Raw genomic sequence first — 13,914 nt, 5'->3', positions numbered from 1 at the left:
GTATTCCGAATTTCTGATACTCTGGAGTACCGCAAGCGATGTACGTGTACTGGGTATACGAGGCCGTATCCACTCAAGGGGGCTTTATCACATGCCATATGCACGTGGCTTGCCCTTCTTACTCACAAGTACCAAGTATTGGACTGCTACTCAGGTATCGCGCCCTGGAGTCTTGCCTCTCCAATCGAGTAGCGGTTATCGATCGAAGCCACAAGCACCACAATTCAGCTGTGGCGCGCCTGCCTCGTACACGCCCGCCAAGGACGGTTACAATCAAATTCGCCCCCATTGTGCATAAGTAGGATTCAAATTCAGGTGATCGACAAAAGGAGATGATATAAAGTCTAGGGGGCCAGGACGCGCGAAGGATTGTGGTGCAAAGTCTCTGTGTAGCACATCAGCCAACATCTTCCCACCACGTTTCAGACGAGATTTGCGCGGAATTCCCATAACGAATCTATTCTCCAACCTCGGAGAAATATCTACTTGTATATCACTCAGCGCATCGCTAGCGACACGAGGACCTTTGCTTCCACAACTCTGTCACGCGTGTCACCCATTGCGCCCAAATGGCCAAAACCGGAGACCTCATAGCCCTCCTCATCCTGATCATCCTTGTTGCCATTCTCGCGGCCGTCGGATTCGTGGCTTATACGATTGCACACGATGTCGGGCACCACACCCGGCAGAAACTTGAGAGGAAGAATGTTTCATTCAGTCGTGATGGGATGAAAGTCGGCGTGAAGGAAGTGACACGGGAGCAACAGGAGGACGCGGCACAGAGGTAGGCACTAGCAGATGCGTTTGGGATTGTACCCTCCCAAGATTCAAAGGCACATGGACTGACTCGGGACGCATTTCAGTGTGATAACGAAGATATGGAACAATTCCAATTGGCCAGCGTATCAATCTCCCTTGCTGGGATGGGGACAGGGAAACAAGGCGCCAGCTGCGACGCCTGGGCCGGAGAAGAGAAACCCGTATGTGCAACTTTGTCCTTTGTTACTGTTCATTTCCAACATCTCGCCCAGAGAGAAGCACAAAATACTCCAAGCAATGCTGACGTCTCCATGAAAAGGTTTGCGCGCTCGTCATCCTCGGCGCAGTCCGTCCCTACTCTCTCGCGAAATGGCTCAAGTCAAAATAACCTCTCCCGCACAACGTCTGCGCAGGCTCCGCTGTCGAGGACCAGCTCTTCCCAAAGCAGGCCATAAAGGAGTTTCAAGGCCAAATACCTTCAAGAGGGAGCCGTGGGTTCATGGCTTCTAACAGCATGCACCGAGAACGTTCAATGAGAAATGTAAATATGGATGAATGGCTGCGTGGCCCATTTATTTCCTCTAAACAAGGGCGCTGGGACCCGGGCGTACGTCGGCGTGGGATATTGGCACACCCAAGTCGGTTGCTTGGGGTGGCAATAGAAAATCGACCACACGAATCACGTCAAAGACGTATGAAGACGATGTGAGTTAAGTTAAGGAGATGGACACAATAAATTAGAAGGCGACGGACGAAGACGAAGAGCCACAGCACGGCGCGATCACGGCGCATTTGATCGTAACACAGGTGTCCCAGATGGCCACAAACCAGAACCGTATATTAGCATTTCTATTTACAAGCCTTTAGACTGGCAATAAGCCTTGTGTCTATCCCCCAGTAACCATCTCGTCGCAACAGCATTCTTTGTAGTGATTGATAATTCTCGGACTGATATCCGATTCTGGAGCATTGTCCAAATGAGTCCACTCTCACTATCCACTGCTGATAACAGCCTGGGCGCCGATAGTCAGTGCCCCTACTTGTACTCCGTACATACCTATCCTTTGGGTACCGAGTTCTCCAATCGAGGTGCAAGTTTATTAATTACTCGGCAGTTGACGGTCTTTCCCATTCGGTGGCAGTGGCAATCGAAGCATTCCTCAGCAAAAAAAGACGGGCGTCAAACAAGCCTATCAAAGAGCAAAGGAAAGCCTTGTTTATGCAAGATGACCTCGCAAGAGCACCCTTTGATTGGCCGTTATTTTCAGCCTTCGCTCCCTCGTGCCCCAACTGCAGGCTCGGCTTTGGCCGGGAAGGCAAGTCTTTTGTGAAGCTGCATTTCTTTCCTGTGCATGCCGCAACCGGTAAGTGCCTAGGTAATAGTGTCAAGGTAGGGTCCAAATTGAACGCCGAGTTGTGAGGGTTGACCACGTCGATCAAACCAGGCTGATGGAGCACCCCGAGAGGAACTTTATTGATATTTGGGAGACGTGCTCTCTTTCGTCGCGGGAAGGGAAAATGGGAAATTGGAGGAGACAGAAGAGGCTGCGAAGGAGAGGAGAAGGTAAGCTCGCGAAAAGATCGATGGTCTGACGGCTGCTGATTGGAGGTTTTTGCTCACTGGGTAGAGTGGCCTGACAATGACCCGACACGCGCAGCGAATGTATCGCGGGCGTGGTTGGTGCAGTGGGGAGATTACCAGCAATCACGCGGGTGTGCATCGCTTATCCCCGGGTGTCTTGGGTCTCCAATGCTTGATTGCTCAATGCTTAATGCACAATTGCTCCAATGCTCATCTTTGTGTTCGGGTTCGCGTGCTTGCCCTGTACTGAGTAAATTGGAAACGGCTAGTGTGCGAGGGACTTGTCCTCGCACCTAGGGAGTGTACTTACCTCTGTACTCCGTCATCCGTAGGGCATTTGTCACTTCTCTGAAATGCCAGCGGACTGAACCGATCGAGTCTTATCGTCATTGCTGCTCTCACAAGCAAGTTTGCATCAGACAGCCCGTCGTGGTGACGTCGGGAGAGGCAGCAGTGAAAAAGCCCCAATTTCCTCACAAAGCCCCCATTGATCGCGAAAGGGGGCAAACTCTAGTTGGTACTCAGTAGGCGGACGCGGCGGAGCTGGGCATGCCTAGCACTTCGCCTTGTAGCCCAAGCAGCAGCCTAGAGCGCGCCAGAGCCTCTCACAAAGCCGATGAGCGATAGGGCGACAAGCCACTGAAGGCTCGCGAACCAGCACGTCTTGGGCATAGAACGACTTTTCTTTGGGCGGCCCTGATCGTATCCATTCCACCATCCAACTCTTACCTTAACAAGCGACCAGGGCACAGACAGGCACGTCGGAGACGGCATTCTGTGGAACAGCGAACCGCGAACCCCGTTGCGTGCCTAGTCTGCTGCCCATTTGCTATTGCTTTTGCATCCAGTCGATCCGCACACATCCACAACCTCATCTCCATCCCGCTCCGTGCTCACCTAAGCCCTTAACCCGCGTACCTCTTTCACTGACTTCCATATCATCTTTCATCTTCCCCTTCTGGTCATCATTCTTCCGGCCTCCTCGGATCCTCTGCTCGACCTTCCTCACCTCTTGTCCTCGCTGTCTCCCTGATCTGTCTCCCTCGCCATCGCCTGCAGGCCCTTCCACGCCGTACACGTTGGTCCTGGTACCGCGCACGAGGTCGCCCAGCGGCTGAACACAGGTGCAATGCAGGCATCCCTTCCGTCCTGGAAGGACGCCGAGAGGAAACAGATCCAGATCCAGATACCATGGAAATCACTACAACTCCTTGTCCCTCACAGGCTGCGGCGAAAGCTGAGATCCAAGCTCCGCAATCGATCTTCGCCGGCCTCTTCTCTCGCCTCCCTAAAGACCTCGTTTTCTCCTGCCGACACTCTACGGTCACTACAAAATCACAGATGGTCGATTTATGACGGGCAATGGCTGTTTCTGGCCGTTGTGGGCATTTTTTCGCTGAGCATCATTGAGTATCCGGGACCATTGGTCAAGACAGCGGTCGCAACACTCCTCCTCGCCTCGTTCATATTCCCCATCACTCGACAATTCTTCCGGCCTTTCACGCCTATAGCCGCATACCTCATTTTCTTCTACGCCTGCAGGTAAGTTCTCATAACGGGATCGCTCTTTGTTCTGCGCACAGACTCAACTTAATGTTTGCTAATTTGTCACGCGTAGATTCATCCCATCTGCATGGCGACCCCCGATCTGGGTCAAAGTCCTCCCCGCACTCGAAAACATCCTTTACGGTGCCAATCTTAGCAATATTCTCTCTGCTCACAAGAATACGGTCCTGGATCTGTTAGCATGGTTCCCGTATGGTCTAGGTCACTTTGGTGGCCCGTTCGTGGTTGCCGCCATCATTTTCGTCTTCGGGCCACCCACGACTCTCCCAGTCTTTGGGTTCAGCTTTGGTTACTTGAATCTCGCTGGTGTCATCATCCAGGTCCTCTTCCCTTGCTCCGCCCCATGGTACGAGAACATGTATGGCCTAGCCCCGGCCAATTATTCTATGCAGGGTTCACCAGCCGGTCTGGCTCGCATTGACGCCTTTCTCGGGATCGATTTGTACACTTCGGGATTCACCGCCTCTCCGATGGTTTTTGGGGCCTTTCCATCACTTCACGCTGCGACGGCCACTCTCGAGGCGCTGTTCATGAGCCACATCTTTCCCTCATTCACCCCGCTGTGGGCGTTCTACGCTGCTTGGCTGTGGTGGTCAACCATGTACCTTTCGCACCATTACGCCGTGGATTTGGTTGCTGGGAGCTTGATGTCAGGTGTTATCTTTTACTTCGCCAAGGCCAAGTTCCTGCCGAGACTGCAGCCTGATAAGAGATACCGATGGGATTACGATTACGTCGAGATTGGCGAGATCCAGAGCGACTATAGCTATGGCATTGCAGGCCTTGATGGCAGCAGCCCTGATAGCGACGAATGGACCATCGGCTCTTCGTCTTCGATTTCTTCCGGCTCGTTGAGCCCGACAGAGGAGAGCCCCAAGCTTTGGACAGACGCATATTCGAATTACGAAAGATGATACGAACAAACCGTTCGACATGAAAATTCCGACGTTTCGTTTGAACTCCGCAGCACCTTTGGCCCGGCGTTTTTGTTACGACTCAAGCACGCTTACGGATCAAGAACCTTGCATATGAGCGCTCAATTTTTGGATTTCTGCACATAGAACACAATCCCACTGTAATACGACGCCACTACAAACATACTCTCTCGACAAGAATTTCAATCCATGGACCACGCCGAACCTGTCGTTTCTGTCTTGTACACTGTTTTAGTGAGGCTGGACTAGGTATGGGATTGAGTATGAAATTGCATTATCACTTGCACAAAACTTATTTTTTTTTTTTTTTTGGATTGAGACATGGTTGGTTTGCCGGACTTGGACGGCTTTGCACCGCAGAATCGGTCTGCCATCAGGGTGCGTGGTTTTGGAGCCTCAGCTGGAGTGCAGCATATCTTGATTTTGCACCGGCGTTATCCCTGGAGAATTCGGGCCACACGGCTGGCAGCATATCTGTTTGTCATTCAGCGGCTACCGTTTACCGTCTGGATTGATACGTTACACTCGCTTTGCATACCCCTTGTACAATACGGATGCCGGGACTTACGATCGATATGGCACTCGCTTGGTTCCCCACAGGATATGGGAAAGGAAAGAAAGAGGGAAGGATCGGATTTTGTATTCGCTTCTAGGACCTGTCTGGACGGAGGGATTGGGTGAGGTCTGAGGATACGGAGCTGGACAGAGACAAGGTTGTCGCAAAATCACTTGAGCGTGAGGTCAATGTCAAGTTCAGGGTTGAAGTCTGGACATGAGGGTTCGGCCAACCATTGTGACAACACGACGGCCCATGACATTCTTCCATCCAAGGGTCATCCATACAATCTGTGTCAACAAGCACTGCTCGACTCATCATTGCTCCCAGCCACATCAATGTGCGGTCCAGGCCCCCACGATGCTACATGTCAAGGTGTCCCCCAACGGACGTGCATAACTTTCTTATCACAGTCAGGGCGGTTCTGCATGTGGGGCACAGAGTTTTCATTGAGTTATGAGATGTTGCGCAATTGAAGCGACAAGGCGATGGATCACCGGGACCAGGTTGAACGGAGAAGCTCCATGTCGATGACCAGCGTCAGTTGAAGTTGGAAATCCTAGAGACACACAACCGAAATATTTAGTCTGTTAATTTAATATCTAATGAACAAGATGCCTCTCGAGGGCCAATTTGCAGCATTCGACATTCAGATCCCTCTTATCTTCTCTTGGATTTAGCTTGGGGGCAAAGACTGAATAGATTTTCCCCATCTGAAGGCCGGGAACGGTTTCACTTACTGGGGTGTGAAGCGTCGAGTGTTTCAGGTCTGTCGCATGGTGGCATGGGCAACATGGGTCATCCTGGCTTGTTGGAGGACGCTTGGTGAACTCGCGCCGCAGACGAGGCTGAAGTTTCAACCCCTGGGGGCAGAGCCTTGGGGAAGTGGGTGCACGTTCGTGTATTTCTTTGCGGTGCTGTGCAATATCGAAGGCTGCTGTCGTTCTCTGTGCGCGTATTTGTATTTGTTTCTGTTTCTAGTCTCCGAACCCATTATGCTGTCTGCAGGGCGGCTCTGCCACTTGCCTTTCTGAGCCTACTCTATGCGTCGCAACACCCCGTCTAATCCGATCCTGCTCAGACAGCTCCGTTTGATCTCGGCGACGCTATTGCACCCGCATAGCGCCATACACCGTCGGAAATCTTCGTACAGCATCTCCAGCATCTTCTCGACGCCTCTCTGGCCATCGTATGCGAGTGCCCAAATCGCGGGTCTGCCCACCCAGACAATTTCGGCCCCGAGCGCGAGCGCGATGAAAATGTCCGTTCCTTTCCTTACGCCGCCGTCCATGTGAATCGGGATGCGTCCTTGGGCGGCATCCACGCATTCCACCAACGCGTCAATAGTTGCGGGGACACCGTCGAGTTGTCGTCCGCCGTGATTGCTCACAAGGATGCCATCGCATCCATATTTGATCGCCAGCTCAGTGTCCTCTGCTGTGACGATGCCTTTAATCCAGATTTCCATCTTGGTTCTCTCCCTCAGCCACTGGATTTCCCTTGCCCAATTATGCGAGTCGTCGTTGAAGGCCGTGAACCCGCTGTCGTGGGTCTGCTTCCGGATCATCTCACTTGTCCACTCCAGGACGGGGAACCCGAGCCCTTCCGGGGTGCGGAAGTCGTTGCGCCACTCATTGAACCGCACACCCAGCACGGGTGAGTCTGCCGTGAGGAAGATAGCCTTACAACCCGCAGCTTCGGCCGACTTGATGATGCGCTCTTGCAACGAACGGTCTTTCATCGTGTACATCTGCATCGCATAATTCACGCCTCCATTAGAGGCCCCGACGACTTCTTCCACCGGATAATTCGAGAAGCTCGAAATTGCCATGTTGACGCCGATTTTCGCACATGCGCGAGCCGTCGCGACCTCTCCATCCGGGTGAGCCATGGCCTGGAGACCTGCCGGGGATATGCACAAGGGGAATTTGATCGTCCGGCCGAGACATGTCGTTTGCGTGGACAACCTGGAGACGTCGACGAGGACGCGGGAGCGGAGACGGTACTTGTAGAATGCGGAACTGTTCTCGGCAGTGGTCGTTTGGTACGTGGAACCCGAGTTGTAGAAGTCTTTGATTTGCTCAGCTTTTAGACGGTGACGGTAATGACGGGTGAATGGAGGATGAGCCGGGATGGGTGTATTGGTGAGAGGAGGCATGGGAAGTCGGTCACAAACCTACCTCTGGCTACCTCTGGGAGCTTTGAGTCTGCAATGGCTTTGATGTCTTCCATGCATAGGACGATGGGTTCGTCGTCCTTGCCGGACATTAGGACCGATGCTCCACCAGACATCGTAGCTGTATCACTGTGGCCTGCTAAATAGTAAATATCGCGACGCTGCCTCGAAGATCGCTCGATAGCAGAATGTGCAGCCCAAATCCCAAAAAAGCTGAAACCCAAAAGAGTCCAATCAAGTCCAAATCAAATCCACCCGAGGACGAACTATATAAAGATAAATCAGGATATCAGAAGGAAACGCCCTTCTTGGCCGAACGAGACAACTAACCTCGCGGTTCCACAAGAGCAACGCCCTTCGATGACACACGTTTGATCAATTTGCCGACTTCGGCCGGTCGCCGGATCAATAAGCCTCGTCTTAAACAGTCAAAACCGTGCATCGTTTCGCTTGGAGACGGCAGCGACATTCGACTCCTCATACAATGGCATATGCTTGCGGCAATGTCAGTGGGAGATCCCTGGCTCGTCATCTCTGCTCGTCATCGATAGAGCCCCTTCAAAGTTGCGCCGGATCAAGTCTCACTGCGGAGTTGCGCACCTCACTAGGCTGTACGAGGTACAAGGCTTCGCTTGAATGTCGTAAATGTCTGGACAAGCATTTTGTTGTTTGCATTAAAGTATTCATCTTATTTTTCGTGATACAGCGAATGGCTCGGCTGCGCTGTAAGCACTGCAGCAGTCTTCTCCCTCTCCCTCTGCTCTATGCCGACGGGTAAGCCAGGAGCTCCTTCCCTCCCTTCATACCTGACTGTAGACTCTTCAGGTTAATCCATTGACATGCCCTCTGCCTCCAATGTTGAACAAATCGTTCAGAGCAATTGCTCCTCGCCGTCGGTATCAAGTTCAAACTGCCTCAAAACAACCTTCTAACAGCAAAATTAGAATCCCCGCTTGGACGTCAGAGATTAGGCTTTCCCTCAGGTCGAGCCCTCCTTCTCGTCGAGTATCTTCTTGATCTCAATACCACTCAGTCCAGGTCCATTAAGAATAACGCTTTCAACCGTTCCGACAGTATAAACGGACACCCACATTCCCGGTACCTCATCTTCAAGTATATGGATGCACATTTTGAGTTCAGCGTCCCCAATCGGAACGGCCAGACTGGTTTTGATGTCATTGATCAACTGGTTCATGCTAAAGGACACCTTGCCTCGAACCTTGCCCGGGCTCGAATGGATGCACGACACGAAATTTGTGCTTAGTTTTCGCTGTTGCTTCATTCGAAGGATCTCCACCACCTCTGCGATGCGGCCGAGAGCGTAGTGCCGAAGAGTAGCTTCCGCAGTCTGAGGTGTCACGAAAGAATTGACAAGTGCTCTAGCCCTAATGCGATCTAGAAGGGATAGTGTCCGATCTTTCACACTTTGCGGCGTGTTAGCCTCTTTGTTTTCAGAGTTGTGATTCATGTGCATCGGGAACTGGGCTCCTGCCCGATTTTGTGCTTGTGATGATAGACCAAGGATCTCCCTTCGGGCAGTCTCAGCTTTCGCTTTTCGTACTTGTGTCTCGATGCCGACGGCAAAGTTCAGACGAGGAAAGTTTCGAATGGCGCCATGGACCCAACAGGAAGAGTTGCTGCGTTGAGATATCCAACAGGCCTCGATTTCGGCTTCGTACAGCTTTTGAAGATGGTATTCATCCCAGCGGGGGTTGACAAGTCTCCTGCTGCCGGCACCGACGTACTCGACACTGTAGCGGACGAAATCGGCATCTGTCACCGTGAGCTTAAATGGACCTTCTTGATGGTTGAGGAGGCGACCGCTGAAATGCGTTGAAACCCCCAATTCATAGATGGCCAACATTCGTTGAATATCTTCCTTGGTGACGGTGTGTTTTTTCCAAAGCCGGGTGACAGAACCCATCAGGCTGCCCAAATCGGCCGGAGTAGATTGGCCATCATGTACAATGTGGACGGCAAATGCCTTGAGGAAGGCAGCGTGCAAGGACACAAAGTCCTGCAAAACTGGTGGAAGCGTCTGCGGAACTGGCTCAGAATTATCGGTGCCCAGAGAAAGTTGCCGAAAGGTCATTGTTGGGGAGAACTCCGTGTCGATGGACTCTTTTCGCTCTTGACGCTGGCTGGACGGAGGTGTCGGTAGCTGCAGCTTTGGCTGAAGAGATATTAGCACCATGTACATAAGCCATCCCAACTTTCCAGACCTTTTTCGAGATGATCCTGGTGGTATAGAACCCATCCAGTTCACTCTCACTGTCATCCTGGACGGCGTCACGTTTGCGCTTTGGAAGTGGAACATGCTTGACGCTCTTCTTGGTATGAACCACAGGTTTCAGAACCATTTCTTCCAATTTCGACTTTAAGCCTGCGGAAGTTCTGGGGTTTTTGGATGCTTTCGAGACTTTGAGGACTTTTGCATGGATGTCGACGGCAGCTTGTCGTTTGCTGACTCGAGTTGAACTTCCACGTACGGAAGGAGCCATGGCGGGCTGGGAAGGGGGGGGGGGCGACCACGAAGTGAACACCAAGACTGAGACTGCGAGAGCGAGAGCTCGAGGTTTGAGATGGAGAACGAGCAACAAAATCAACAATTATTCCACGGTCTGAGCTTTTCTATGTGTCTGAATGCACTTCGAGGAGAATTCTGGGAGTTCAACTGTTCCTGCACTCATTTATGAGGAGAACGAAAGTCGCGTCAGGACGCGACCCGCAATGGCGCTAACCAAATAGGGGTATATTGGCACCCCAGCCACCGATTATCGGACCAGGGATTGGCAGCCTCGGTGCACCCAATACGAAGTACCCGTGAAGTACCCCTTACGAGGCACCGAGTATTACTTGTCCATACCGAGAACTCGGAACATAGCTAGGTACTAATATTCCATGCTGTCCGCAACCCAAGTCAACGCCTGCACTAGTGAACAATGAACCTCGATCTCCCAGACCACTAGTCTTGGTCTGGAACATAAACATCATCCGATCCCAATCGTGGCGTCGAGTCCTGCTCCACTTGATCGTCCTCGCCATCATATGCCCGGCCTTTGCCCTTGTCCTCTATGTCCTTCTCTTGGTCCTGCTGCCGCTGCTGCTCCTGCTCCTGCTCAATTGACGATCGTTGTTCGGAATTGAATATGGACTGCGTGTTTCCCTCCTCGATGTGAGCCTTTTCGGGTATCCCCTTGATCTCTTCAACGGGGTCGTCGTCTGTCTTGGGCTTCGGAGCTGGTTGATCAAATATGGTGGCTATTGGTCGTGTGGCCAGACTTCGGGCATCGTCGGTCTTCAACACATGCTTCCTGTCGCTCCAATATTCAAGAGCTCCAACTTGGGCATTGGCAGCCTCGACTGCAGCGAGAAGATTGTTGATCCTTCGACTTTCAGCATCACTTTCTGGTTTATTCTCTTCCTTGTGGCTCTGTCGATGCTGGCGCGCTTCGTTTGCCGTCTTCTTAAGATACAAAAGAAGCTGCCTTCTGGAATTCTGGAACACGAGAAACGACATAATACCTGGGATATGGTCTTTGAGGTAGACCAGCTCCTCTTTGCCTTGCTGGACGAATTTCTTGACCACGACAATCTTCTCTCGATCAATCGGGGCAAGCTTGAGTGCCTTCAGCAAGGTTGCAATGTCTTGGATCTCTTCCGGCGTTTCCTCCTGATCAATTGTGCTTGGGAAGCTGATGAAGCTTGATGGTCGGGCGATTTTACCGGCGCCGTCAACAGCACTGATCGGACTACGATCTCGCTTTGAATGGATAGTAAAATAATCGCCTGACAGATGGTGGGCGTCACTCATGCTTCCAGGGGCCCCATATCTGCCTTCCACATCACGCTTCACTCTTTTCCGTAACCATCGTCTCCGTCGGACAAATGAGTGGAACCAAGGATGCGTACCATGCCAGGTCCAATTATGTCCAAAAGCAAAAGAATACTGCCAGCCTTGCTCGTCCACATCGTGGCTCATATCGACATACCAGTTGTTCCATGCCCATTCCCAGGTCGGGTCAGGGACCTGAGCATTGGTGATGTTGACGGCTGAATCCTTTAGATCCTTGGTCGTCCATGGACTAGGATCGGGCGGCAGGAGAGATGAATGCGAATAAAGAGGGATGCCGCAGAAGAACCACCCCCGCTGATTTTCATAGAGAATGTCGATCTCGTGGATTTCCTCTTTAAGCTTTCTAGACTCTCGCCTCCTCTTTCCTGCGCTCCTTCGTCCTCTTTCGACAGATTCAGCGTGCGCGAAGTCCGCCTTCGGTGTTCCAGCCTCTGTATCGGCCTGTTGCGACTGTTGAGTTGATGCTGATTGCGACGAGGGTTCCTCGGCTGTGACAACGCTGCTGGTCTTGGAGTGGTAGCGGTCCTGTTGATATTTGGCATACTTCCGTCGGTTGAGATGATCCTTCAAGGGTTCTCTCGTTCCTTTTCTTGCCAATCTCCTTGTGCTCGAACTTGGAGAGCCCGATCGAGGCTCGCTAAGTGACTGGGGTTCATTGGCGGGCTGGGTGGTATCGATGAGAGAGATTTCGTGATCATAGAAGTCTGCTGCAGACCCATCATAGGTGGTGATGCGAGTCAGGATCTTGGAGACATTTTCTGACATGCCTCTGGAGTTTCTATAGGGGCTGCAATCGAACTCAGTGGGCCTCAACTCCAAATTCAATTCAAGACTATGCGCCCACAGAGAGCTAGAATTCCCACTTGAGGACCTGCACCAAAATGATGAGGGTTGGTTTCCGGGATTTTTCTCGACGAGGGGGGTAATGGTAAAAAGGAAAGACGAAATGATGTGCTAGACTCTACGTATAGAGGCTCCGGTGCGTGGGATCTACGAGGGAAAGAATCAGGGCCGTGAAGCACCCGTGCAGCCTGGTGGCTGCAGCCGCAGCAGTGTTTACGTCGTCGGCGCAGGCGAGCAGGATTTTGTGTGGCTGGCTGGGCTGGTCCCTCAGATGGCGCGGGGAAGCCTGTTGAAGGGGCATTTTCCCGTGCCGCCAATGACGTCACTGCCGCTGACCACCTGCACGACCTGCACCACTTGCTGGCGGAGTTTGTTACAATGCCAGCTTCGACCTCCTGTGCAGCTGCAATCATACCACCCATTACCATTACGGCGTGTGTTGAACGCCGAGTCCCTTTCACCAATTGCTCCGAGGCCCGTCTCGTACCTAGCATTCTCGCAGCACTTCCGAGTGTCGTCACTCCTCAACTCGTTCACCATTCAAGCTGTTCACTTTGCAGACATCCTCCGTTCCTGAATCACTTCAGCAGACCCAACGTTCCCTCATCATGTCATCGAGCCGCGGACTCGCCATCGCGGGCATAGCCCTAGCTGGCGGAGTTGGATACTATCTTTATAATGCGGGTGGTAATGCCAAAGTTGCTCAGAAGAACTTCGAAGGTAGAACCTCTCATTGCCTCAATGCTGGAGGTCACTAAACAGCGGACAGCCGATGCCTCCAAACTCTCATCCCAAATAAAGAGCGAGATTCCGGGCAAAGAAAAGGAGGCCGAGAAGAAAGGCGAAGCCGTCGCTTCTCAAGCCGGCCGGAAGTTTGACCAAGCTGTGAGCTGCACCTCGCTTTAACCTGCGACTGAGATTCTGACGGCTCGTAGTCTGCTGATGCCAAAGCCAAACTCTCCGAAGCCGAAGCAAAAGCAAAAGAGGTTAGTCAAAAGACAGGCAGTCGGATCAACAATGCCATCGACAAGTTCGATAAGACAGTGGAAGAAAAGGCCGCAAAGACAAAGAGTGGGATAAGCAGCTGGTTTGGTGGCAACAAGTAAGGTCAAAATGTTCTGATGCTTGCTGGTGCTGGCGTTGGTGCAATACCAACCATGTACATTCCCGCCCGCAGTCTGCTTTGCGATTGAGGAATCCTCGAGTTGAGACCACATTACACTCAGTTGACGAAGTCTGGCTCTATCAGTCTAGAGAACCTCCACAATACTCTCAGCCGGACACAGCATATTGTTTGGTTCTTTGAAAAAGCCGCAACCCTCGAAATGTTTTGTCAAACACGGACACTTACTTTTCATACGAGATTAATAAATGTTTTATTCCAGCACCCACCATTCGAGTCCCAGTGCTCGCCATCTGTCGCGCGCAGAGTAAGGTTGACGTAAATTGATGCTCTCGAGATTCGATTTCGCACTGACTGGATTCTAACACCGAAGCGCCGACCTGGCACCTGGCCGACCTTCGAGCCAAAACGCACCTACAAATTGGTTATGCAAAATCAGTAGCATGGTCCATCAAAGACGTGCGCTCCTCAGTATGAAACCAAGTGTGTCTCGCTACGGGGCTGAAGGTGACCTTCAC

At 52.0% G+C, this 13,914-nt stretch overlaps 6 protein-coding genes across 6 annotated transcripts; 3 read left to right on the top strand and 3 right to left on the bottom strand.

The window, feature by feature from the left end:
- Positions 1-569: 569 nt before the first annotated feature.
- Z519_10563 (uncharacterized protein) lies at positions 570-1,214 on the top strand (the record flags this gene model as incomplete). Its single annotated transcript, XM_016768279.1, has 3 exons — positions 570-784; positions 864-980; positions 1,079-1,214. The coding sequence occupies 3 exons, from the start codon at positions 570-572 to the stop codon at positions 1,212-1,214; spliced, it is 468 nt and encodes a 155-aa protein (XP_016615747.1).
- A 2,256-nt stretch (positions 1,215-3,470) lies between these two features.
- Positions 3,471-4,821, top strand: Z519_10562 (uncharacterized protein; the record flags this gene model as incomplete). Its single annotated transcript, XM_016768278.1, has 2 exons — positions 3,471-3,883; positions 3,960-4,821. 2 exons carry the CDS (start codon positions 3,471-3,473, stop codon positions 4,819-4,821), a joined length of 1,275 nt encoding a protein of 424 aa, XP_016615746.1.
- Positions 4,822-6,434: 1,613 nt separating this feature from the next.
- Positions 6,435-7,690, bottom strand: Z519_10561 (uncharacterized protein; the record flags this gene model as incomplete). Its single annotated transcript, XM_016768277.1, has 2 exons — positions 6,435-7,483; positions 7,579-7,690. 2 exons carry the CDS (start codon positions 7,688-7,690, stop codon positions 6,435-6,437), a joined length of 1,161 nt encoding a protein of 386 aa, XP_016615745.1.
- Positions 7,691-8,553: 863 nt separating this feature from the next.
- Positions 8,554-10,075, bottom strand: Z519_10560 (uncharacterized protein; the record flags this gene model as incomplete). The annotated part of the gene is made up of 2 exons (XM_016768276.1): positions 8,554-9,747; positions 9,797-10,075. The coding sequence occupies 2 exons, from the start codon at positions 10,073-10,075 to the stop codon at positions 8,554-8,556; spliced, it is 1,473 nt and encodes a 490-aa protein (XP_016615744.1).
- Positions 10,076-10,539: 464 nt separating this feature from the next.
- Positions 10,540-12,195, bottom strand: Z519_10559 (uncharacterized protein; the record flags this gene model as incomplete). Its single annotated transcript, XM_016768275.1, has 1 exon — positions 10,540-12,195. The coding sequence occupies one exon, from the start codon at positions 12,193-12,195 to the stop codon at positions 10,540-10,542; it is 1,656 nt and encodes a 551-aa protein (XP_016615743.1).
- A 686-nt stretch (positions 12,196-12,881) lies between these two features.
- Positions 12,882-13,379, top strand: Z519_10558 (uncharacterized protein; the record flags this gene model as incomplete). Its single annotated transcript, XM_016768274.1, has 3 exons — positions 12,882-12,993; positions 13,043-13,158; positions 13,209-13,379. 3 exons carry the CDS (start codon positions 12,882-12,884, stop codon positions 13,377-13,379), a joined length of 399 nt encoding a protein of 132 aa, XP_016615742.1.
- Between the last annotated feature and the right edge of the window lie 535 nt (positions 13,380-13,914).

Source organism: Cladophialophora bantiana (assembly GCF_000835475.1).
Source record: "Cladophialophora bantiana CBS 173.52 unplaced genomic scaffold supercont1.18, whole genome shotgun sequence".
NCBI lineage: Eukaryota > Fungi > Ascomycota > Eurotiomycetes > Chaetothyriales > Herpotrichiellaceae > Cladophialophora > Cladophialophora bantiana.
Note: the sequence above shows the minus strand (reverse complement) of the source record. Positions and strands in the feature narration are given on the sequence as shown.